This window comes from Macaca thibetana, chromosome 7, assembly GCF_024542745.1.
Source record: "Macaca thibetana thibetana isolate TM-01 chromosome 7, ASM2454274v1, whole genome shotgun sequence".
Lineage (NCBI taxonomy): Eukaryota > Metazoa > Chordata > Mammalia > Primates > Cercopithecidae > Macaca > Macaca thibetana.
The window spans coordinates 160,958,171-160,985,478 of record NC_065584.1 but is presented as its reverse complement, the minus strand read 5'-3'; the positions used below and the strand labels follow the sequence as shown (position 1 = coordinate 160,985,478).

The following is a 27,308-nucleotide window of genomic DNA, read 5'->3' as shown; positions in this document are numbered from 1 at the left end:
GAGGTTTCAATGTTTCTCAACAATTTATATAAAAGCGTGGGTGTGTATGGGGGGAATCCCAGCTCCCCTAGATGTTTCCCAAAAAGCAGATGCCGGGTTGAATTTGTTCCCTCTTTTCTTCTGGACGACTCAAGGAAACTATGGATCGCTGAACTAAACAGAGAGAACTTTCTGATTAATAAGGTGTTCATGGAGAGAAATTAACAGGATATGGCTCTGAGAAGTGCGAACAAACTATTTCTGCCTTTCCAACATTTCTGTCTCACGTTCCCCTCCCATCAGTGGTCACAGTGGCCTGGCACCATCTCTGGCCATGTGGTGGTCATCTCAGCAGAGAGACAAGGCCTCTTCTGGTGAAGTGAAGGTCCCACAGTGTATAGGCTATATTTAGCCTATACCCTTTCCTTAGATACAAAGAATGGTAGGGTAGACAAAATGTATTAATGGTTCCATTCGTTACCTCTCCTTGAGCCCATGCCCTTTGGCATATAACTCCACAGCTCTTTCCATCAAAAGAAAGAATGTATTTTTCTAACCCTTAATTCAGCATTCAGCCATGTGACTCGTTTTTGCCAACAGGATGTTAGATGGTAGAAGAGCCAAGTTAGACACCAGCAGAGGCATGAAAAGGCTCTGTGAATTTCCGCCTGTGCTCTTGTACCTCCAACATCACCCATGGGAGGGTGAGCAGCCTAGCCTACTGGAGGATGAGAGACATGGAGCAGAGTCCAGCCTCCTCTAGATCAGCTGACAGCCAGCTATGACCCACATTTAAAAGTCATCCCAGCCAAGATCAGAGGAACTGTCTAGCTGAGTACCCCAGACATGTGAGCAATAAACATTTTTTGTTGTATTCTACTAAGGTTCTATGGTTGGTTGTACACAGCATTACTGTGTCAATAGATAACAGATTCATACTCCAGATGACAGAGCAGTCAGGCCCGTATCTAAATAGGCCAGGACAGTGCGGTGTAATAGGAGTGCTGTTTTCATCTTAGTATTCATACCAACCACTTGCAAAACACAAAATAAGTGACCACCTTGCAGGTGCTTGGTAAGATTAAGTGGTTGGTTCATATGGCATCTCAGGTTTTGGGAACTGAAAGCAATTCTCCCTTAAGAATTCTGCCCCAGGTTTCATAAAGCCTGGTTTTAGAAACCCTCTTAGATTTCTAAATTTCCTTGCAATTCCCATTTTGTTAATTCACCTTCAGAGCTTCCTAATCTTGTCTTGAGTCTTGCTTTTGAAAGGTTTCTCCATTTTCTGTGGCCTCCTGCTAAAGGAAATGTACATAGTGGTTGCCTAAATTAGAAGATCTTCATCTTCTGGGAGATTTATAGCCACAGTTCTGGATCCAGAGAGCAGATCCCAGCATTACTTACTGTGGATTGGTCATGTTGAAAGATGCAGCCAGAGCCATGGGTTTTCTTGGTGTTTAGTGGGGCTCAGCTGTCCTGAAGCCTGCTGTCAGCATTTCCAAGCGTGGGTTCTACAAGACACATACAAATATAGTGCCCTGAAAACAAAAATAGGAACTTATTACCTTCAGATGCCAAACCAAAGTCCTCCTAAGCTCATCTAAAAATGGGAGTCCTTAGAACTTTCTTCCATCTAGCACTTTTCTTCAAAGTAATGTTGAATAGATTCTTACAATTACCCTATGGAAGGGTAATAATAAGCATAATTTCTCTTTTTTAGATGAGGAAACAAGGCCAGAGTGACAAAATGACTTTTTTGTGTCACAGAGATGGTAGAAGAGCCAGGTTAGTGCCCAGGTTCTCTGACTTCTTATCCACAGTTCTTCCCACTAAACGGCTGTGCTCCCCAAAACAGTGTCCCTTTATACTGCAGCTTTGAGAGGCTTCAAAATAAGGTTTGTCTAAAAAATCTCAAATGTTTTCCATGTATTTTTTCTCCCACTTCCCTTTCCCTTCCGGTAGTTCTGTCTTTTCGTGCAGGCTTTTCTCTTCTTCTCCTCTCAGCTCATTCCGAGAGCAGAAAGAATAGACCCTGGAGCTGGGCTGCCACAGTCAGAGCCTCACTCCTACTTACCAGCTCTGTGACCTGGAGTGAGCTACTTACACCCTATCCTCAGTTTCCCCACTTGAAAAATAGGGATAATAACAGAACTAACTACATGAGGTCATGCCTGTAAGACACTAGCATAGTGCCTGACACTTAGTAAGTACTATATAAGTGTTGGATTTCATTATTATTATTTATTTATTTTATTTATTTATTTTTTTTTGAGATGGAATTTCACTCTTGTCGCCTAGGCTGGAGTGCAATGGTGCAATATCGGCTCACTGCAACCTTGCCTTCTGGGTTAAAGCGATTCTCCTGCCTCAGCCTCCAGAAGTAACTGAGGTTACAGGGATGCACCACCACATCCAGCTAATTTTTTTTTGTATTTTTAGTAGAAACGGGGTTTCTCCATGTTGATCAGGCTGGTCTCGAATTACTGACCTCAGGTGATCCGCCCACCTCGGCCTCCCAAAGTGCTGGGATTACAGGGGTGAGCCACCGTGCCCAGCTTAATTTATTCATTTATTTATGTTTAGACAGGGTCTCACTCCGTCACCAGGTTGGAGTGCAGTGGTGCGATCGTGGCTCACTGCAGCCTTGACCTCCTGGGCTCAAGTGACCCTCTACCTCAGCCTCAGCTGGGGCTACAGGCACATACTACCACACTCAGCTAATTTTTTGGACTTTTGGTAGAGTCGGGGTTTTGCTGTATTGCCCAGGCTGGTCTCAAACTCCTGAGCTCAAGTGATCAACCCACCTCAGCCTCCCAAAGTGCTGGGATTACAGGTGTGAGCCACTGTGTCTGGCCAGTTATAATAATAATTATTATTATCATTATCTGAGAGACAGAGTCTTGCTCTGTCTCCCAGGCTGGAGTGCAGTGGCGCAATTTTGGCTCACTGCAACCTCCACCTCCTGGGTTAAAGTGATTCTCATGCCTCAGCCTCCTAAGTAGCTGGGACTACAGGCATGTGCCACCACACCCAGCTATTTTTGTATTTTTAGTAGAGACAGGGTTTTGCCATGTTGGCCAGGCTGCTCTCATACTCCTGACCTCAAGTGATCTGCCCACCTTGGCCTCCCAAAGTGCTGGGATTACAGGCTGAGCCACTGTGCCCTACCCATAATAATTTTTTTTTAAAATAAATTAAAAGGGCATAGTCTGTTGAACCTGAGTATATTCCAACACATTTAGATGGCTGAATATAGTATTTCCTCTTAAAAATTGGATGAGTAGGCCAGGTGCAGTGGGTGGCTCATGTCTGTAATCCCAGCACTTTGGGAGGCCGAGGCGGGTGATCACAAGGTCAGGAGATCGAGACCATCCTGCCTAACACGGTAAAACCCCGTCTCTACTAAAAATATAAAAAATTAGCCAGGTGTGGCGGTGGACGCCTGTAGTCCCAGCTACTGGAGAGGCTGAGGCAAGAGAATTGTAGGAACCCGGGAGGCGGAGCTTGTAGTGAGCTGAGATCATGCCACTGCACTCCAGCCTGGGCGACAGAGCGAGATTCCGTCTCAAAAAAAAAAGAAAAAAATTGGATTGGTAAACAGCATATACTTTTCTATCAACCAGTGCTACAGTTCCATCTAGAAGTCTTCTGGGAGACAGGGCAGCCCAGCAGAAGATACACAGACAAAATAACTCAGAACCCAGGTTCTTAAAGGAGCAAGGAAGTTCCTTTAAGCAATGTGTAATTAAGAAAAGAGAGTGCTCAAGTTAAAGAAACTTAAGGAAATCCTGGGGAAGTCTGAACTTAGAGCAGTTGGAATTAACAGAGATAGAGAGCTCTCTAAAAGCAGAAGGGCCTCCAAAGAGGAAGCCATCAACCATATCCACACCAGATGTTTGTGGGGCAGTGGAAGCAAGGGACGAACGCTCAGAGCCAACACCAAGGAGAAATGGACAGATGTTTTGTAACCACATCTTACTTAGAGCTTCACCTTCCCTTAGTATTTCTTAGTAAGGAGGGTCTAAGCATGAAAAACAGAACTGTCTTCTATAGTATTTGGGATATGAAATCCATTTTATACTGAGTCTTATAAAATTCCAAAACATAGATTTAATCAGTCTCAATCTTTTTATGTTCTCTTTATAAAACCTCAAGTTAATAAAGTCTTCTGAGTACTAAGACTGATCACATAGAGTGTCTAAACTCAACTGACAATGAAGTCAGGATTGAGATATCCATAAACGGGAAGCCAGATGAGCAATCCTTCTTTCCAGAATGGTGTTTTAACAACAAGCTGTATTCCCAAATGAGGTTTTTTGGTTTTGTTTTGTTTTTGAGACAGAGTTTTGCTCTTGTTACCCAGGCTGGAGAGCAGTGAGCAGTGGTGTGATCTCAGCTCCCTGCAACCTCCACCTCCCGGGTTCATGCAATTCTCCTGCCTCAGCCTCCCAAGTAGCTGGGATTACAGGTGCCTGCCACCATGCCCAGCTAATTTTTGTATTTTTAGGTTTCACCACGTTGGCCAGGCTGGTCTCGAACTCCTGACCTCAGGTAACCCACCCACCTCAGCCTCACAAAGTGCTGGGATTACAGGCGTGAGCCACCATGCCTGGCCCCAGATTAGTATTTTACATGCTACACAAGGTATTAGCCCTGTGGGGAATATAATGGGAAGGTCATTACTTTCATGGACCTTCCTGTCTCTCTGGGCAGGCAAATTTAAAAAATACAAAACTCCAAACTTTTTGCACATTTCTAGTAGTGAAGAACAAGTAAAAATTCACAAATCTTTATTTATAAATAATAAACATTAATGACCACATTAATATAGCCAATATAAAACATACAAAAAAGAAATGCAGATTTTGAAAAAATTTTTTTTAATTTAACTTTTGGCCAGGCGCGGTTGCTCAAGCCTGTAATCCTAGCACTTTGGGAGGCTGAGGTGGGTGGATCACGAGGTCAGGAGATCGAGACCATCCTGGCCAACACGGTGAAACCCTGTCTCTACTAAAAATACAAAAAATTAGCTGGGCGTGGTGGCGGGTGCCTGTAGTCCCAGCTACTCGGGAGGCTGAGGCAGGAGAACGGCAAAAACCTGGGAGGCGGAGCTTGCAGTGAGCTGAGATCGCGCCACTGCACTCCAGCCTGGGCGACTGAGCGGGACTCGGTCTCAATAAATAAATAAATAAATAAATGTAACTTTTTAGGAAGGAAAATTTCAAATATATACAATTGTAGAGAATTGTATCATGGACCTCTAGTTCCCCACCACCCAACGTCAATGTTATCAGCTCACAGGCAGTCTTTTTTCTGTATCCCTGCCTGTCTCCACTGCTCACAACTGCTTTGGAATAAGTCCTAGATGCCATTTCATTCACCTGTATTGCATATGTAGTTCTAAGGGTAACGATGAGAAGGATTCCTTTTAAAAGAAATAATCACAAAGCTATCATCATCCCCAAGTCAACAATCTTTTCTTTTCTCTTTTCTTTTTTTTTTTTTTTTTTGAGACACAGTTTCACTCTGTCACCCAGGCTAGAGGGCGCTGGCACAATCTCAGCTCAGTGCAACCCCTACCTCCTGGGTCAAGCAATTCTTGTGCCTCAGCTTCCCAAGTAGCTGGGATTACAGGCGTGTGCCGCCATGCCCAGCTAATTTTTTTTATATTATTAGTAGAGACGGGGTTTCGCCATGTTGGCCAGGCTGGTCTTAAACTCCTGACCTCAAGTGATCCAACCACCTCGGCCTCCGAAAGTGCTGGAATTACAGGCGTGAGCCACTGCATCTGGCATTTTTTTTTTTTTTTTTTTTTTTTTTTTGGAGACAGGGTCTCACTCTGTTGCCCAGACTGGAGTGCAGTGGTACAATGGTAACTCACTACAGCCTCGAACTCCTGGGCTAAAAGTGATCCCCCCACATCAGCCTCCAGAGTAGCTGAAAAGCACAAGCCACCACACCCGGCTAATTTTTGTATTTTTTGTAGAGAGGCGGTCTCAGTATGTTGCCCAGGCTGGTCTCGAACTCCTAGGCTCAAGCAATCTTCCCGCCTTGGCCTCCCAAAGTGCTAGGATTACCGGAGTGAGTCACCATGCCTGGCCAGTATTTTCTTTATATTATTAAACATCCGGACATTGTTCACATTTCCCCCATTTGTCCTGTATATTTTTTTTAAGGTTTGTTGAATCAGGAGCCAAACAGGCCACACATTATGATTAATATGACTCTTGGGTCTCATTAAATCTACAGGTTTCCCCTTCCTCTACCTCATTTTTTCCCTTGCAATTAATTGGAAAAACTGGGTCATTTGTCTCATAATGTTTCCCACAGACTGGATTATGGTGATTGTATTTCCTTAGCAGTTTTCTTTCTTTTTTCTTTTTTATTTGAGACAAAGTTTCGCTCTTGTTGCCCAGGCTGGAGTGTAATTGTGTGATCTCAGCTCACTGCAACCTCCACCTCCCAGGTTCAAGTTATTCTTCTGCCTCAGCCTCCCGGGTAGCTGGGATTACAGGCAGGCGCCACAACACCCGGCTAATTTTGCATTTGTAGTAGAGATGGGGTTTCTCCATGTTGGCCAGGCTAGTCTCGAACTCCCTACCTCAGGTGATCTGCCCGCCTCGGCCTCCCAAAGTGCTGGGATTACAGGTATGAGCCACTGCGCCCAGCCTCCTTAGCATTTTTCCAACATGTTCCTCTGTCCCCTATATTTCCTATAAATTTTAATTAGTTTATAGACGTTAATCAGATTCAGCTTCAATTTTTTTTGCAAGATTTCATAGGTGGTACCATAACTTCAATAGGAGACACATACTGTCTTCTTGTCCCTCTTTTTATGATACTAACAGCCATTGATAATTGCTTCCTAGATCAATTAATTCATTAAGGTTTGCAAAATGGTGATATTTTAATTTTATTGTCCTTTTTTTCATTGGTCAGCTTCTATTCAGACAGACTTTCCCTCCTCAGTTATTTGATTAGCCTAAGGTAAGGTTTATATAAGGAAAGAAGGAAAATGCTTAACTTTCTCCCCTTCATTTGTTCTCAAAATAATAAATTAGCATCTTGGTATCTTCCAAAATGATCAACAAGGTGCTTATGGTTGTTTAAGCAGCTCCAGGGATTCATTCATTCACTCAGCAGAGGCTGAGTGAAGGAGCAGATTCCCTGAAAAAGCAGCAGCACTTTCCTGGAAAGGAGATGTGGGAGAGGGTAAGAAACGATTGGCCTCAACAGTACAAGGGCAAAGTTGAGGGAGGAAAAGAAGATAAAATCATATTTAGATGGACAATGAGCAGGTGGCTTCAGCTGGAGGTTTTAATCCATAACAAGCAGCACATTTTAGAAGGCAAAATTCCCTATGACGATGGGAATGCTAAGCCTGTTTGTTATTTAAAAATAATATTTCCCAAACAAAATAACCCTCAAAACACAAGCCTAGCATGAAGCAGGCATAGTCTAGCACTCTAAAAATGAACATCCAAAGTGCCAACCTGCTGTTTCATAAACCTGGTAAAAGTAGAAAATAAAACCTGTTTTGGATTTACTGGGTGGGTGGGAAGGCTGCTTTTAAGACTTTAGTCAAATTCCAGTCTCTTCCACTTGTTGGTCATGAGTCTATGTATTTACCCATATATGTGTTCCAGTGAGATCTGCCAAGTTCAACCTTCCTAAGCTAACATCCTTGGAATTTTAGGGCTGAACAAGGCCACTTAGATCAAGTAGTCAGTCCCCTGAAAAAAGCCAGAATTCCACTCACCTGTCCCAGAGACCCCCAAGTCTGTTCATCACCTCTTACTTGAGTGACGGCCCCATGGCACACATGACCTGCTTTCATACCCATTTCAGTGTTTCCCATGCCTGGTTTTACTCTGAATCACCTGGGGATCTTTGGGGAAATAGAAACTCATAGGTGCACTGCAGAAATGCTAAATCAGAACTCTGCAGGTGAAGTTTGAGACCCTGTTTAAGTTCCCCAGGTGTTTCTGACATGCAACCATTCCACTTGACCCTCTGTATCAGTGGTTCTCAAACCTTCTCATGTACCAGAATAATGACCTGAAGGGCTTATTAAAAACCAGCTTGCTGGCTCTGCCCACGAAATTTCTAATTTAGTATGTCTGGAGTGTTCGAAAATGTACATTTCTAACAAATTCCCAGAGGATACTCATCTGCTGACCCACTGACCACACTCTGATCTACTGAATCAGAAAGTTTGCTCAAGGTAGTTATTTTTATCCCTATTTTGCAGATGAAGTTAACTGGTTGCAAAGCTACTGTGTTGGAATTAGCAGAAGCTATGCTGACCAAGCTGAAGAACCAGAGATAGGGTATATCAGTTAGAAATACTTTTGTTTGCAAACAACAGAATACCTGGTAGTGACTTAGGCAGTGAAGACTGAAATTCAGGCCAGGTGTGGTGGCTCATGCCTGTTATCCCAGCACTTTGGGAGGCCGAGGTGGGTGGATCACTTAAGATCAGGAGTTAGAGGCCAGCTTGGCCAACATGGTAAATCTCATCTCTACTAAAAATACAAAAATTAGCTAGGTGTGGTGGCTTGCACCTATAGTGTCGGCTGCTCTGGAGGTTCAAGTGGGAGAACTACTTGAGACGAGGAGTTTGAGGCTGCAGTGAGCTATGATTGAGCCACTGCACTCCAGCCTGGGCAACAGATCACGGCACTGTCTTAAATTAAAAAATAAAATAAAATAAAAAGGACTAGAGGTAGATGATTCCAGAACTGGAGAAGTGGCACCCAGGCTCTTTTTTCCCCCCCACATAGCTGAGGTATGACTGACAAATAAAATTGTATATATTTAAGACATAAACTGTAACATTTTGATATATGTATACATTGTGAAATGATTACCACAATCAAGGTAATTAACATATCGATCACATCATATAATTATCTTTTTTGTTTGGTAGTAATGAGAATACTTGAGATTTCCTCTCAGCAAATTTAAGCATAAAATATGTTGTTATTGACCACTATTAGTCACTCTGGTGGTTATTATTAACCATTATTAGTCACAAACCTAATACCTTAGGTCTCCAGCATGTATTCATTTTATAACTGAAGATTTGTACCCTTTGACCAATATCTCCTCTTCTCCCTCACCACCCACCCCTGCAACCCCCGGTAACTATCATTCTACTCTCTTATTACTATGAGTTCAACTTTTTTTTTTTTTTTTTTTTTTTTTTTTTTTTTTGAGATGGAGTCTCGCTCTGTCGCCCAGGCTGGAGTGCAGTGGCCAGATCTCGCTTCACTACAAGCTCCACCTTCCAGGTTCACGCCATTCTCCTGCCTCAGCCTCCCCAGTAGCTGGGACTACAGGCGCCAGCCACTGCGCCCGGCTAATTTTTTGTATTTTTAGTAGAGACGGGGTTTCACTGTGTTAGCCAGGATGGTCTTGATCTCCTGACCTTGTGATCTGCCCACCTCAGCCTCCCAAACTGCTGGGATTACAGGTGTGAGCCACCGTGCCCGGCGAGTTCAACTTTTAAAAAACAAAAAAAAATGATTCTACATATAGGCTGGGTGCAGTGGCTCACGCCTATAATCCCAGCACTTTGGAAGGCCGAGGAAGTCGGACTACCTGACATCAGGAGGTCGAGACCAGCCTAGCCAACATGGTGAAATCCCATCTGTACTAAAAATACAAAAATTAGCCGGGCGTGGTGGGCACCTGTAATCCTAGCTACTCGGGAGGCTGAGGCAGGAAAATTGCTTGAACTCGGGAGGCAAAGGTTGCAGTGATCCAAGATCGTGCCACTGCACTCCAGCCTGGGCGACAGAGTGAGACTCCGTCACAAAAAAAAAAAAAAGGTTCTACATATAAGTGAGATCGTGCAGTGTCTTTCTGTGACTGGCTTACTTAGCATAATATTCTCGAGGTTCATCCATCTTGTTGCAAGTGGCAAAATTATTGAGCTCTTTTAAAGGCTGAATACTATTCCACTATATATATATATATATATATATATATATATGCACATATATATACACATACATATCTATACACACACACACACACACACACACACACATATTCATCTGTTGATGGACACTTAGGTTGCTTCCAAATCTGGGATACTGTGAATAGTGCTGCAATAAACATGAGTGCAGATATCTCTTCAAGATAGTGATTTCCTTTCCTTTGAATATATACTCAGCAGTGGGATTCCTAGATCATATGGTAGTTCTATTTTGAGTTTTTTGAGGAGTATCCATACTGTTTTCCACACTGGCTGTACCAATTTACATTCCTACCACAATATACAAGGTTCTCTTTTTTCTACATCTTTGCCAACTCTTTTGACTTTTTTATAATAGTCATCCTGACAGGTGTGATGTGATATCTCATTGTGGTTTGGATTTGCATTTCCCTGATGATTGGTGATGTTGAGCACCTTTCATAAACCTGTTGGCCATTTCTCCTTTGGAGAAATATTTATTCAGGACCTTTGCCACCTGCCCCCACCCCCCGCTTTTTTTTTTTTTTTTTTTTTTTAGATGGAGTCTGGTTCTGTCACCCAGGCTGGAGTGCAGTGGTGCGATCTCAGCTCACTGCAGCCTCTGCCTCCTGGGTTCCAGCAATTCTCCTGCCTCAGCCTCCCAGGTAGCTGGGATTACAGGCGCACGCCACCAGGACTGGTTAATTTTTGTATTTTTAGTAGAGACAGGGTTTCACCATGTTGGCCAGGCTGGTCTTGAACTCCCGACCTCAGGTGATCTGCCCACCTGGGCCTCCCAGAGTGCTGGGATTACAGGCGTGAGCCACCATGCCCAGCCCCATTTTTTTTTTTTAAACAGGGCTATTGAGTTGTATGGGTTCCTTATGTATTATATATTGAGTTGTATGGGTTCCTTCTATATTATATATTGAGTTGTATGGGTTCCTTCTATATTATATGCTGAGTTGTATGGGTTCCTTCTATATTATATGCTGAGTTGTATGGGTTCCTTCTATATTATATACTGAGTTGTATGGGTTCCTTCTATATTATATACTGAGTTGTATGGGTTCTTCATATATTATATACTGAGTTGTATGGGTTCCTCATATATTATATACTGAGTTGTATGGGTTCCTTCTATATTATATACTGAGTTGTATGGGTTCCTCATATATTATATACTGAGTTGTATGGGTTCCTTCTATATTATATACTGAGTTGTATGGGTTCCTTCTATATTATATACTGAGTTGTATGGGTTCCTTCTATATTATATACTGAGTTGTATGGGTTCCTCATATATTATATACTGAGTTGTATGGGTTCCTTCTATATTATATACTGAGTTGTATGGGTTCCTTCTATATTATATACTGAGTTGTATGGGTTCCTTCTATATTATATACTGAGTTGTATGGGTTCCTCATATATTATATATTGAGTTGTATGGGTTCCTTATATATTATATATTGAGTTGTATGGGTTCCTTATATATTATATATTGAGTTGTATGGGTTCCTTATATATTATATATTGAGTTGTATGGGTTCCTTATATATTATATATTGAGTTGTATGGGTTCCTTATATATTATATATTGAGTTGTATGGGTTCCTTATATATTATATATTGAGTTGTATGGGTTCCTTATATATTATATATTGAGTTGTATGGGTTCCTTATATATTATATATTGAGTTGTATGGGTTCCTTATATATTATATATTGAGTTGTATGGGTTTCTTATATCTATTGGATTTTTAACTCCTTATCTGGTAACTCCTTATCAGATATATTGCTAAAACATATTTCCTCCCATTCTGTAGGTTGCCTTTTCATTTTGTTTCCTTTGATGTGCAGAAACTTTTTATTTGATGTCATTTCTGCTTGTTTATTTTTGCTTTTGTTGCCTGAGGTTTTGGCTCCAAAATATCATTGCTGAGACCAATATCAAGAAGCTTTCACCATATGTTTTCCTATAGGGGTTTTGATTTTTATGTATGGTGCAAGATAAGCATTCAGTTTAATTTTTTAATGTGAATATCCAGTTTTCCCAGTTTTTCTATTAAAGAGACTATCCTTTTCCCATCGTGTATTTTTGGCACTTTGGTTCAAAATTAGTTGATTACAAAGGCATGGGTTTATTTCTGGGCTCTTTGTTCTATTCCATTGGTCAGCCTGTTTTTATGCCAGGACCATGTGGTTTTGACTACAATAGCTTTGTAATATAGCTTAAATCAGAAAGTGTGATGCCTCTGGCTTTTTTTCTTCTTCCTCAAAATTGCTTTAGCTATCTGGGGTCTTTTGTGGTTCCATACAAATTTTAGGAATTTTTTTTTCTGTGAAAAGCGCCATTGGAATTTTTGTTTGTTTAGAGAGAGTCTCACTCCATCATCAAGGCTGGAGTACAGCAGCACAATCATAGCTCACTGTAGCCTTAAACACCTGGGCTCAAGTGATCCTTCTACCTCAGCCTTCAGAGGGGCTGGGACAACAGGCATGCACTATTATGCTTGGATAATTTTGAATTTTTTTTTAGAGTTGGGGGTCTTGCTATGTTGCCTAGGCTGGTCTGGAACCCCTGGGCTCAAGCAATTCTCCTGCCTAAGACTCCCAAATAGCTTGGATTACAGGTTCAAGACACTGTACCCAACTCACTGTTGGAGTTTTGATAGGAATTCTATTGAACCTATAGATTGCTTTGGGCAGTATGGACATTTCAATAATATGAATTATTCCAATCTATGAACATAGGATATCGTTCTACTTATTTGTGCATGCTACAATTTCTTTCAAAAATGTTTTCTAGTTTTCAGTGTACAGAGAACCCAAGCTCTTCTCATCCTTCCATGCCCCTATCTTGTATGTAATGGATTTCTTATGCTTGTTTCCCTGTGGTTGCAGAATGGCTGCTGCAGCTCCAGCTTGCACATCCTCACACCCACTCCCAAACAAGAAGAAAGAATCAAAGGCTTTCTCCTTACAAGGCTTTGATCTTTTATTCAGGAGGCATCTTTCTAAGCTCTCCAGACACATTTCCTGATGTCTCCCTGGGCAGAGCTAGGACAGGGCTGCAAAGGAGCCTGGGCCAATAGACAGCTGGCCAAGGGGGTTAGGGGTGCTATATGAGCCTAGTTCAGTCAAGATTCATCCCTTGGGGCTGGACACAGTGGCTCACGCCTGTAATTCCAGCACTTTGGGACACTGAGGTGGGCAGATCACCTGAGGTTAGGAGTTTGAGACCAGCCTAGCCGACATGGTGAAACCCCTCTCTACTAAAAATACAAAAATTAGGCATGATGGCCTGCATCTGTAATCCCAGCTACTTGGGAGGCTGAGACAGGAGACTCGCTTGAAACCAGAAGGCGGAGGTTGCAGTGGCAGTGAGCCAAGATCACGCCACTGCACTCCAGCCTGGGCAACAGAGCAAGACTTCGTCTCAAAAAAAAAAAAAAAAAAAAAAAAAAAAAAAAAAGGTTCATCCCTTGGGGATAGGCATATTGTTTCCATAAACATAATCTCGGTTTTCTTAGCAAGGAAGAAGCATGGAGGGACTATGGCATAGGTAACTAATTGTATGCCAGACCAGGTTTGGACACTTCTGATGTGGTTCTGAGGCTCAGCTGAGATAAGCTTTCTGAGTCTCTAAACAAGACTGGCCAAATGTTGGTGAGTGGCTGGCAGCATGTGCTCTCACAAAACCTTGGGGTTCTTTTACGTGGAGATAGCATTGCATGCACGTGAGGTTCAGTTCTGACATCATAAAGGCTGCTTTAGAAGCCACTGAGCTCTGGCATGTTTCATGGACATCATGTTCCACACCCCCAGGAGGAGAAGGTTGTATTTCTTGTGCTTGATGAGAAAGGTTTCTGTACAACAGATGCTGGTCATCCTTGTTGTTACCTTGACCGCCTAATATTTTACTCCATTAACAAGGAGCTAAAATGAAGAAAATCAAACACACCTGAGCATTCTCCCACTCCAATCTCCAGACTATTGCAAAATTATTAGCTGCAAATCTGCTAAATGAATGGGCAGAGAGCCCACAGTGGCTTTCATCTCTAGGTGAGCCAAGGTCTCTCGTGGACCCCTTTAACTTTCTATGGTTTCCTCTTTTTCACTTACTTAGTGACGTAGTCTATCAATTACTAATGGTCTCATGCAGCATGGGAAACACAAAAAAAGATTACGCAAAATCAAATCATCCATCATTACTCAGTTATTATTATTATTATTATCTTTTTGAGACGGAGTTTTGCTCTTGTTGCCCAGGCTGGAGTGCAATGGCACAATCTCAGCTCACTGCAACCTCTGCCTCCCGGGTTCAAGCGATTCTCCTGCCTCAGCCTCCCGAGTAGCTGGGATTACAGGAATGCACCACCACGCCTGGCTAATTTTGTGTTTTTAGTAGAGATGGGGTTTCTCCATGTTGGTCAGGCTGATCTCGAACCCCCAACCTCAGGTGATCCGCTCCCCCCTCAGCCTCCCAAAGTGCTGGGATTACAGGCGTGAGCCACCGCGCCCGGCCTCAGTTACTCTTTTAAGAAAGCCAAAAGGACAATTATCGTAATTCTTCCCTTCCCCTCAATATCTTTTTTCCACTTTTGAGCTTCCCTAACAAACACTTCTGTAAGTGACCCCACTGAGACAAAGGATCCACTGGCTTCTCGCCCCTGGCTGGGCTAGGCTGAAAAGAACGCCACCTAGCAAGCAATCCTCAGCCCCAGCCTATTGTCATTTTCCCTCCAGAATTCTGCAGTTTCTGGGGAACTCAAATATCTATGATTTTGAGAACCACCACCAATGAGCTAGGGCTGCAGTGGCTGCCCCAGTATCTCTAACCCTCCCCTCAATCAAGCAAATTGTAAGTATAAATGCCACGTTTCAAACACTTTGCAAATTTCCAAATGAATCTTTTGCTTTACATGCTATTAACTAAAATATGTTAGGAACCCAGATATAATTAACTTTGCCATTGACTACTACATGGCACCAGGCAAGTAACTATTCTTTGGTAAATGGAGGGAAAAAGTCCTCTTTCTTCAACACTTTTCATACTACATATGGTAAGACTGTAAAAAAAATAGATCCCATTTTTTACCTGCATTGTATCAATGTCCCGTTTGTCATGTAATTTTTCATTTCCCTTTTACCCGATGGCTGGCCTTGGACATTTGGTTGACCAAGCAAATCTCCTTGCTTTGTCCAAGTAGATTGTAAGAAAACATGAAAGCTCTCACATGATTGGGCCTGCCCTCTCTTGCACATTTCCCATCATCATGATAGCATATACCCACGCTGGCCTGCTGGAGCATGGTCATTGCCCCAATCACCCCAACTAAGGCCAGCCAACTGCTGCCCTCCAGGTATGTGTGAGAGAGGCTCAGCCAAGACCAGAAGAACCACCCAGCTGTGCCTAGCCTAAATCACTGACTCACAGACTCATGATCTAAATAAAGGGCTTTTTGGTTTGTTTCTCAATTTATTCTTCAGTCATTTATTAGCACCTTCTGTGTTCCAGGAACTATGCTAAACATTGAGGTTATCAAGATAAATGAGACATGATCACAGCACTCAAAAACTCATGGGCTAGTGGTAGAGACAGATGCATAGATAGACATTTACATCAAAGAAGTGAGAATAGTGAAAGACTACCAAGGAGAGTTTTGAGAGCTGTAAACTTCTGTAACTAATGATTAACTAATGATTCCTCACGCTGGCAGGCACAATCTCCTTCCTTGCTTCAGCCACCTGTTAAAGGTTTGTTTTGGCCGGGTGTGGTGGCTCATGCCTGTAATCCCAGCACTTTGGGAGGCCGAGGCAGGCGGATCACTTAAGGTTAGGAGTTTGAGACCAGCCTGACCAACATGGTGAAAACCCATCTCTATTAAAAATACAAAAATTAGCTGGGCATGGCGGTGCATGCCTGTAGTCCCAGCTACTCAGGAGGCTGAGGCAGGAGAATCACTTGCACCTGGGAGGCAGAGGTTGCAGTACGCTGAGATCGTACCACTGCACTCCAGCCTGCGTGACAGAGTAAGACTCCATCTCAAAGAAATAACAACAACAAAAAAACAAAACAAAACAAGAAAGGCTTGTTTTGTTAAGCCCACCAAGTTTTTAGGATGGTTGGTTATGTGAGATTATTGTGGCAATAGAGCACTGATACATTATAGACAATTGTCCACTGCAACACATAAAATAACACATTTCGTATTGCATATATTGATATATATATATATCTTTGTATTATGTGTGTGTGTATATATGTGTGTGTGTGTGTGTATGTGTATATGTATATATATATATATATATATAAAAGTTAAACCTCTCTGCAGCTTCCATCTTAACCTTTCACCTTCCTTGTTCCATCCTCACTTGAGGTCCCTATGTCAATACCCAGGCACAGAAATCCTTGCTCAGAATTAGGCAAGCATATACTCTTATTTATAGGCTGATATTTGTGGGTTTGTGTTTAACAAAATAAAATCAACCCTGCAATTTGCTTTTATCACTCAGTAATATATATGGACATCCTTTCCAATTAGGGAAGATTTATATATTTTCTAATTTCCTTTTTCAGATATATACACACATGCATATATACAGCTTTATATAAATTATCATGAAATTCATGTTTTAGTGGAATCTGTTTTTCTTTTTTTCCTGCTTCCCCATGTTACCTGCCTCATGTTGTACTCCCTCAATATACATACGCATGCAAAAACACATACCAATGTTAATCAGTGTATATCTTTGCTTATTTTTCTTTCTTTGAGACAGTCTTGCTCTGTCACCCAGGCTGGAGTGCAGTGGCATGATCTTGGCTCACTGCAGCCTTCGCCTCTCAGATTCAAACAATTCTCCTGCCTCAGCCTCCTGAGTAGCTGGGACAACAGGGGCACGCCACCATGCCCAGCTAATTTTTAGTAGAGATGGGGTTTCGCCATGTTGCCCAGGCTGGTCTCCAACTCCTGACCTCAAGTGATCCACCTGTCTCAGCCTCCTACAGTGCTGGGATTACAGGCATGAGCCACCGCACCCAGCCTATCTTTCCTTACTTTTCTTTGTGCTTATATAATTATGTACAAAAATAGTTCATTATATATTTTTAATATATATTATTCACAATTTTCTGCTTTTTGCTTCTTCCATTCGACAGTATCTTGTAGAAATCCCCCTCTCCCAAGTGAGGTAGTAAAACTCTAATTCATTCTTTAATTAATGGCTATATAATATATTCCATGGTGCGAACGATCCATAATTTAGTTAAAAATTGCCCTATTGATACAGTTTCTTTTTAGATTTTTTTTTTTTTGGCCACCGTGAAAAATGCTATTAGAAACATTCTTGTACACATTTCATTATATACTGGTATTTTCATTTGCATGGAATAGATTCCCAGTAGTGACATTACTGGGCTAAAGAGAATGTATTTTAAATTTTAATAGTTAAAATGAAATTGCTTTCTCTAAAGGGCTTTAACAATTCACACTTCACAGCAAAGTAGGAAAGTTCCCTTCTGAGGGGAGAATCTTAATCACAAGCTCTGAAGGGTGGCTGTGGACTATTTAAGTCCAAATACTTGCTTAATTATACCCTCTTCCCCACAGAGCACTATAGTAAAAATCTGAAAAATGGAGGACAATGGTGAAAGCAAAAAGAGTAACAGATATCCTTACACAAAAGAAAATATGTAGCCAGCTAGGGAACTATCCCCATCACAATATTTCTTTTTTTTTCTTTTTTAATTAATTAATTTTTTAGTTTTTTGAGACCAAGTCTTGCTGTATTGCCCAGGCTGGAGTGCAGTGGCACGATATCAGCTCCCTGCAGCCTCTACCTCCCGGGTTCAAGCGATTCTCCTGCCTCAGCCTCCTGAGTAGCTGGGACTACAGGGGCTCGCCACCACACCTGGCTAATTGTTGTATTTTTAGTAGAGATAGGGCTCTACCATGTTGGCCAGGCTGGTCTCCAACTCCTGATCTCAAGTGATCCGCCTGTCTCAGCCTCCCAAAGTGCTGGGATTACAGGCCTGAGCCACCGTGCCTGGCCCCCATCACAATATTTCTATGAATTGTTTTAGCAACAGCTAGTCCCCCTGAGGACCCTATTTTCCTTTTTTCTTTTTTTTTGCCATAAACCCTAACCCCCTAAACTAAACCAATAGCATAACCTTGAGATTAAACCTTGGGTTTCCTTGCATGCCCTCCCCCTCCCAACACTCCAGGACTCACAAGCTGGCAAGTAGAGTGGGTACAAATATGGCAGGCTTAAATCTGATAGCATTCCCGACCAAGTAGATAAAAATCATTATGAAAGGAGAAGAATTTTAGGAAGAGTCATTCGCTTTTAATGACTAGTATATCAATATATAGGTTAGTGCCCACATAGTACTAGAAGCTCTGGGAAAGTGGCACCAGGATTTCCTGGATTTGCCCCTCCGGTGTAGTGCTTTCCTGTCCTCATTCCCAGGGAAGTCAGTCTCCCCTCATAGATCACAGGTCTCTGCATGATGACGAGGGTTAAAGTGTTGGCAGTGCTTCATTTGAATACCAGTGGCACAATGCTCCTTGGCACCAGGTAGGGCCTGCTTTAAGCTAGGAGTTGAGGAAGTGCCACTCACTAATACCTCTCTCTGAAGAACCCATGTCTTCATGGAAGGCTGCCCACTCGGAGCTGTCCCCCTGCATGCTGCTGCTACGTGATGACACTCTACATAAATCTCCTGGGATGCCGGGAGGATCTTCCTTTCTTCTAACCAACATCATTTCTTCCAAAAGGGTAGAAACTGGAGGGAAAGCAAACCAAGGTCTCTACATCACTGATGGCTATATTATTGGTTAGGACTCCTTAGGTAATGGGCATTTACGGAGATCCTAGAAAGTGCAGAGCTCAGGGCTGGGCACTAAGATGCAAAGCAGTCTAAGGCAACCCTTGCTGTCAAGTTTCCTTCCTTCCTTTCTTTTTTATCCTGAGACAGAGTCTCGTTCTGATGCCCAGGCTGGAGTGCAGTGGTGCAATCTTAGCTCACTGCAATCTCTGCCTCCCAGGTTCAAGAGATTCTCCTGCCTCAGCCTCCTGAGTCGCTGGAACTACAGGTGCCCACCAGGCCCAGCTATTTTTTGTATTTTTAGTAGAGACGGGGTTTCACCATGTTGGACAGGCTGGTCTCAAACTCCTGACTGCAAGTGATCCACCTGCCTCGGCCTCCCAAAGTGCTGGGATTACAGGCATGAGCCAAACCTGGCCTCAAGTTTTCAATCTCATTGGAATGGAGGGCCCAAGGCAGTACAATGTAAATAATGACTGAAGATGATATGTGCTGAAGGCCAGCTGAGTGGCTCCGAAAAGATGGGACAAGATTAAGCCAGGAGAAGGTCAATGTGGGCCACACAATCAAAAAAGGCTGTGGATCTTCCCAGGGGTGCAGTGACCTGGCCTTACTTTGAACCATGTATCCCTTCAGTGGCAAGGGTCATAAAAAAGCATTAGCTTTATGGCCTTGAGGCCAATGGTGTCTACCAGTGGCTCCAGCTGCAGCAGGCCTGAGAACCACTTGGAGAGCATATATAAAATACAGATTCCTGAGCCATCCTAGAGATTCTGAGCAAGGAGATCAGGAACCTGTGTTTCCACCTGAGAATCACTGGCCTAAGTAACTGTCCCACCTGAAATCGCCTCTACTTTCACGTGCCTCCTTCAAGAACCACAACCAAGTTCTCTTTTTACAAACACCTCCAGGCCTCAGTTCATTCCAGTCTCCTCTTCTTCTGCTTACCCTCCTGTGGACCCACTGCCATTCCCAGCTTGTCTCCTCCCACAAAAGCCTTCTCCACCTCCAGAAGTTCCTAGCCCTGAGTCTATTCCTAGAGCTTCAGTGGCCCTTTCTTATCTCCCCTCAATTCAAAGCAAACTGCAGATATATTCTCATCAGGGCTTGTGTTCAGGGTCAGGAAACATAATAAAACCACTCTAAGATCCAAACTGATCAAAATACCTGCTTGGGCTCGCTTAATAAGCAACCCAGACTATGTGGGAGGTGGGTGTGGAGATGGTCCCAGACTTGGCAGCTGTAAAACTGGGCAAATCTCTTAGTCAGAGCCCAGTTTTGCTATGTGTAAATAAAGACAAAATGACTGACCACCTCAGGCACTGCCACAGTGTTTCAGTTGATCCTGGTATACAACACGGTGGTATGGCACGTGATGACCTCGTCTCTGAGAAGCCATCGTATAAGGTACAAAGTCGATTTAATAACAGCTTGTCAATGAAAAAAAAACCATACACCCTGTCAAATTTATGCATCAAGTGTGAGACCCTGATGGATCCGGCTGCGCACAGTGGCTCACACCTGTAATCCCAGCACTTTGGGAGGCCGAGGCAGGCGGATCACCTGCAGATCACCTGAGGTTGGCAGTTCTAGACCAGCCTGATTAACATGAAGAAACCCTGTCTCCACTAAAAATACAAAATTAGCCAGGCGTGGTGGTGCATGCCTGTAATCCTAGCTATTCGGAGGGCTGAGGCAGGAGAATCGCTTGTACCCAAGAGGTGTAGGTTGCGGTGAGTTTCAACAAGAGCGAAACTCCATCTCAGAAACAAACAAACAAACAAAAAACCCATGTTTTCCCATGTTTCCATGGGAAACATGGAAAACTATGAGTGCTTAGCACCGAATAAAGTGTCTATGGTACGATAATCAACACTGAACATTTAAAACATAAGATACAAATGAATAAAAACTGGCCGGGCGCGGTGGCTCAAGCCTGTAATCCCAGCACTTTGGGAGGCCGAGACGGGCGGATCACGAGGTCAGGAGATCGAGACCATCCTGGCGAACACCGTGAAACCCCGTCTCTACTAAAAAATACAAAAAACTAGCCAGGCGAGGTGGCGGGCGCCTGTAGTCCCAGCTACTCGGGAGGCTGAGGCAGGAGAATGGCGTAAACCTGGGAGGCGGAGCTTGCAGTGAGCTGAGATCCGGCCACTGCACTCCAGCCCGGGCTACAGAGCAAGACTCCGTCTCAAAAAAAAAAAAAAAAAAAAAAAAAAAAAAAAAAAAAAACTGAACATCAGGGCCAGGCACAGTGGCTCACGCCTGTAATCCCAGCACTTTGGGAGGCAAAGGCGGGTGGATCACGAGGTCAGGAGATCGAGACCAACCTGGTTAACACAGAGGCGGAGCTTGCGGTGAGCCGAGATTGCATCACTGTACTCCAGCCCAGATGACAGAGTAAGACTTGGTCTCCAAAAAAAAAAAAAAAAAAAGAACATTAGGAGATCAGGGAGTCTAGAGCCACCTTACAAACTCTCCCTTCCAGTCATGGGCCAGAATGACCAGGAAGAAGCAAAGGGATGGGAGAGGGAGTTCAGGTGTGAAAGCAGAGAATGGGGTGATGAAGACCACGGCATCCATCAAGAGAGGAACAACCTAAGGATCTACAAAGAGCGATCCCATGGAGACCTCCAAATTCAGAGGGGGAGGGAAGTCTTCTGAGGGTTAAGGGAGAGCAGGTGGCACACTGTGGCCATTCACATTTCCCTACGACGAGCAGCATCCCAAGGCTGCAGGGCTGAGCCAGGCCAAGAAGCCCTGGTCATGGCCCCAGTTGCTCTGCAATCTGTTCCTCTGACTCACTTTCTTTATCTTTTTTTTTTTTCTTTTTTTTTGAGATGGAGTTTTGCTCTTTTTGCCCAGGCTGGAGTGCAATGGTGCGATCTTGGCTCACCGCAACCTCTGCCTCCTGCATTCAAGCGATTCTCCTGCCTCAGCCTCCCAAGTAGCTGGAATTACAGGCATGCACCACCACGTCTGGCTAATTTTGTATGTTTAGTAGAGATGGGGTTTCTCCATGTTGGTAAGGCTAGTCTCGAACTCCTGACCGCAAGTGATCCACCCGCCTTGGCCTCCCAAAGTGTTGGGATGACAGGCTCGAGCCACCGCACCCGGCCCCTCTGACCCACTTTCTAAGTGGTCCAATCATAGGCGAGACCAGGATGAACACCATACTTTTTAAAATTTTATTTTTAATTTTTTAAAATTAAAAACTCTTTTATTTTAGGTTCACAGGTACATGTGCAGGTTTGTTATACAGGTAAACTAGTGTTACGGGGCTTTGTTGTACAGGTTAGTTCACCACACAGACCCTAAGGCTAATATCCAATAGTTATTTTTCCTGATCCTCTCCTTCTTCCCACTCTGTACCCTCCGGTAGGCCCCAGTCTGTTGTTCCCCTCTCTGTGTCCATGTGTTCTCAATATTTAGCTCCCACTTATAAGTAAGAATATGCAGTATTTGGTTTCTGGATTACTTTGCTAAGGATAATAGCTCCCAGCTCCATCCATAATCCTACAAAGGACATGATCTCATTCTTGTTTTATGGCTGCATAGTATTCCATGGTATATATGTATCACATTTTCTTTATCTAATCTGCCATTGATAGCCATTTAGGTTGATTCCATGTCTTTGCTATTGTGAATAGTGCTGCAATGAACATTCACGTGCATATGTCTTTATGGTAGAATGATTTATATTCCTTTGGGCATACACCCAGTAATGAGATTGCTAGGTTGCATGGTAGTTCTGCTTTTAGCTCTCTGGGGAATCGCCCCACTGCTTTCCATAATGGCTGAACTAATTCACACTCCCACCAACAGTGTATAAGTGTTCCCTTTTCTCTATAACCTCACCAGCATCTGTTATTTTTTGACTTTTTTTTTAATAGCCATTCTGACTGGCTAACACCATTCTTGGGGGACTTTCTCTAAAGTGACTGTTCAAGTGGAAGTAGGAAGCTGTCGACAACCAAAGGGTGACCTCTCTCCAGCTTCCTATAGGACCAGATGTTCTCCCAGCTCAGTGGACACAGACCCCAGGAAAGAGCCTGGCCATGGCTTCACTGTGAGGGGTGAGAATGAGGGAAACTGGCTCCTGGGGCAGTGATTTCCACAAACCAAATGAAAGTTACAGACGCTAAGAGGGTCCACCTTACCAGTAATCAAAGACACATAAGTTCAAATCATTCTTCTGTTAATGGACTGCAGAGATTTATAATACCTCGTGCTGGTGATGTGAGAAAAGCGGTCATTCGCATTCACTGTTGATAGGAGTGTAAACTGTTGCAATTTTGATTGAGGGCAATTTGACAATATTTATCAACATTATTTTAACACGCATGCTCTTTGGCCCAGCAATTCCACTTTTAGGGAACATTTTAAGGAAATAAGCTAAAGAATACATATAGGCACATACAGAAGGTTGTTGGATCACTGCTCTAATAGCACCACACCCAACACATATTAGGTATTCCATAAATATTGAATTCAGGAATCAATAAGATCACAAACTGGAAGCCATCTAAATGTCTATCAATAGGAGACAAGTTAAATAAATTAAGGAACTTCTACATTATGGAATTATTGTACAGTTATTGAAAAGGATGAGGTGAAATGGCTGCCTGGAGTTGGGGGATGAGAGAGACTGACTGCAAAGAGACATGAGGGAGCTTTCTGGAATAATGGAAATATTCTATATCATGATTGTGGTGATGGTTCCAAATGTGCACTGAACAAGGATGTGCTTTACTGTTTGTAAATTATACTTCAAACAAAATGGCTGGTTTTTAAAAATGGATGAGGATGTGCCATTCTCATTAACATGAAAAGTTGTCTGTAACGTAACAGGAAATAAACAAGCAGGTTACAAGATGACATATGTTTGACAATCCCTATGCACAGAAAATATGTGTGAGACAGGATCTGGAATGAGACTTTTCCTGTTGTCCTAGAGTTTTGTAGATGTCCTAAAGATAAGGACAAAGGTGGTAAGAGCTCACGCTTGTTAAAGAGAGATGCCAGACCATCTCTATTTGGAACACACTGATGATGGTCAAGGTGGTCCAGCAACCCCCACTCCTGATGGGGGCAGGAGAGAATGCTAGAGATTGACTAGTGAGGAGAGGGAGGGGAGGGGAGGGAAGAAAAGAAGGGGAGGGACAGGATGGTGTCTCTGAAGGAGATTCGTAGGAGTAAAGACTGAGAGCATTTCCATTCCCTGAGGATGAGGGAGGGGTGCAAACCTTTTCCCTCAAGCTAGGTGAGGCTGTGTGCAGCATGGGAGTCTGGCATCTGCCTCTGGGTAAGCTACGGAGCCTCATCAGCCCAGCACACTACGAGACTGCGGAGGAATAGGGAGCAGGATCTTAGACAAGCTTCGTGTGTGTCTCCTGGAGCTTGGGGACGTGCGTAAGCAGAAGAACCCATGCCAGACTCCCAGGCTGGCTGGCACAGTGGGCGATGGCAGGGCGAGGAGAGAGGGCTGCAGTGGGTACAAGCTGCCTGTAACCGCGAGGCTAAGCAAGGATGTGGTGTTAGTTCTTAGTGAAAACTAAACTCATTAATTTAAACAGAGAATAAATTTTTAAAGAACACTGAATGCGGGGGGCAGGGCAGGGGAGCAAGAAAGCCAGGTATGGAAAGTCGGGAACACCAAGCATCTGCTGAGCACTGCTCCAGTAAAAACATCACTGTTGTCACTGCCTGACACCAACATCTCTCTCCAAATCCGAGGGCACACAGCTTCATCTGGTTGGCAGAGGTCACATAGCTGCATCCTGGCTGCACACGGGTAGACGGACTAAATGTGGGAATTTCCCCAAATATAGAAGGGACATTCAAATGATGCAGGATGGCCACAAATATGAAAAGTGCCCTGTCTAGTTAAGGCCTTCCTACAGGCCAAGTGAATAACTGGGCATATTGACAGGCCCCCACCCAAGAAGGTGGCCTCCTGGGCCAGGGGAGTCCCAGAGACACGGTGCCAAAAGTGAGAAATGAAAGCAGCCCCAAGAAGTTAGGCAGAATGTCCAGTGGAATGGGGCATGCAACCCCCTCCCCAGGGGCATTGGGAGTGGGCAGGACGCAGGCGCTGGGTTTCTAGGGAACTTACAAAAGCACCTTTCAGGAGCCAGAGAGCAGACAGCGTGGGGCCACAGCAGAAGAGCTGGTCTGTCAGTGGGATGAGAGGCCAAAGTTTTGATTTAGATGGGATGTTTTAACATCTGAAAATGAACCTAAGTCCTGAAAGTGACTAGAAAAGCTAAGACATCTTCCCAAGTTCACATCAGGTGATGGGAAAGGGAAGGAGACAGAATATGTTGGAAGAAAGCAGCAACTTGACAGTTCCCTGTCAATTCCCAACCATCTAAACTGTCTGGATGGCTAGATCCTAGGTAATTAACAGCAGTTAAAATTAGGGAAGTGGCATTCTTGAGGGGAGCTCTCAGTAGTTTTTGTTTATGAGCGTGCTTTATGTTAAAAAGACAAGGGATATTTCTTTTTTAAAAAAATAAAGATGGGGTCTCACTGTGTTGCCCAGGCTGGTCTCAAACTCCTGGGCTCAAGCAATCTTCCTGCCTTAGTTTCCCAAAGTGCTGGGATTATTGGCGTGAGCCACTGTGCCTGGCCAACAAGGGATATTTCTATTAAAAAATCTAAACATGATGAACCTTGAACACATTACGGTGAGTGAAAGCCAGACACAAAAGGCCACATATTGTGTGATTCCATTTATAAGAAATAGAATGGATGAAAAAGTAGATTAGTGGTTGACAGGGACTGGTGGGAGAGAGTGACTTTAATGCGGTTTCCTTGTGGGTGATGAAAATGTTGTGGAACTAAATAGTAGTAATGATTGCACAACACTGTGGATGTGCTAAATGTCATAACAGTAAATTTCATGTGCATTTTACCACAATTTAAAAAAACAAAGAAAAAAACCAACTATAAAAAATCTAGATATATTGGCAAGGAAAGATGTCCACTATACAATACTACTTGAAAAAGTAGGTTCTAAAAGTATGTTATCTTTTATAAAAGCAAAACAAAACAATATAGTGTGATGTATATAGAAAGATATCTGAGTTTTTTGTTTTTGTTTTTGAGACAGGGTCTCGCTCTAACACCCAGGCTGAAGTGCAGTGTGTAATCTTGGCTCACTGCAGCCTCCACCTCCTGGCTAAAGTGATCCTCCTGCCTCAGCCTCCCGAGTAGGTGGAACCTCAGGCATGTACCACAACACCCAGCCAATTTTTGTACTTTTTGTAGAGATGAGGTTTTGCCATGTTTCCCAGGCTAGTCTCAAACTCCTGAGCTCAGGCCATCCACCTGTCTTGGCCTCTCAAAGTGCTGGGATTATAGGCATGAGCCACTGTGCCTGGCCTATAAAAAGATACCTGAAAGGACAGACAGACCCTGAGTGTCAACAGCAGTTATTTAATGGATGGTGGGATTACAACTATTTATATCTTTCTACACTGTCTAATTTTCCTTTATAATGAACTACAACTATTTTTAATTAAAAATGTAGATAAGGTGAAAATTGCTAAGTATCTAAGAGAAGTACTGACAAAGGGCCATGGGAGTGCAGAGGCAGAACAGACAGCTTCCAACTGTCTGGGTTCTTGTAACTGCCTTGAAGCAGCCTCTTGATGGGTGTTCTTACTGCTGGGCATCTTGCTACAGGCACATCCTATACGCTGCCACCTGGTGACTCTTCCAAAGCGCAGTGTGATCTGTTCATTCTCTGACTCAAACCCACAGAGGTTCCCACTGCCTGCTGAACACTGTCTCAATTCCTTGGCCAGGAATTCAGAGCCTTCCACTATTTGGCCCCAGCCTTTTAAGCCATTCCTTATCCTTCTTCCTACACTGTGCTCCAGCCACCTATCTGTTCCCAGTGCATGTGCACACACAGTTTTTCACCTCTCTGCCTCTGCTTATGGAATTCTCTCTGCTTGGAACGTATTTCTTTCTTTCTTTTTTTTTGGAGACAGAGTCTCGCTCTATCACCAGGCTGGAGTGCAGTGGCGTGATCTCGGCTCACTGCAATCTCTGCCTACCAGGTTCAAGCAATGCTCCTGCCCCAGCCTCCCGAGTAGCTGGGACTATAGGCGCCTGCCACCCCACTCAGCTAATTTTTGTATTTTTAGTAGAGATGGGTTTTACCATGTTGACCAGGCTGGTCTCAATCTCTTGATGTCGTGATCCGTCTGCCTTGGGCTCCCAAAGTGCTGGGTTTACAAGCGTTAGCCACCACGCCTAGCCCGGAACATATTTCATAGGAGTGGGTAGGAGTCCCACTCCTACCTGGTCCTCCAATCCAAACTTTCAGACCTGGTGTCACTGCTTCCACTTGAGGCCAGTGGGAAGGGCTGGATTTCCTCTCTCTCCCGCCCACTTCAACTGTACCTCTCCCAGACTATGAATCATAGTTTACCTTGTGTTATGGTGGTTTATGTTCACATACCATCTACTCTAGACTGTAAGCTCCTTAAGGTCAGGGCTCATAATCAGAAATTAAGA

The 27,308-nt window shown here is 43.5% G+C and overlaps 1 protein-coding gene across 4 annotated transcripts in view; it reads right to left on the bottom strand.

The window, feature by feature from the left end:
- The window catches only part of TMEM266 (transmembrane protein 266), a 150,046-nt gene that overhangs the window by 69,294 nt on the left and 53,444 nt on the right, over positions 1-27,308 (bottom strand). For 2 of the 4 annotated variants that reach the window (XM_050799851.1, XM_050799853.1), the window contains one exon: positions 1,384-1,517. In XM_050799851.1, coding sequence (XP_050655808.1) covers positions 1,384-1,421 — 38 coding nt within the window. In that variant the 5' untranslated portion in view covers positions 1,422-1,517. Of the gene's footprint in view, positions 1-1,383; positions 1,521-27,308 lie in introns of those variants that run through there. The other 2 variants (XM_050799855.1, XM_050799854.1) reach the window with 2 other exon arrangements.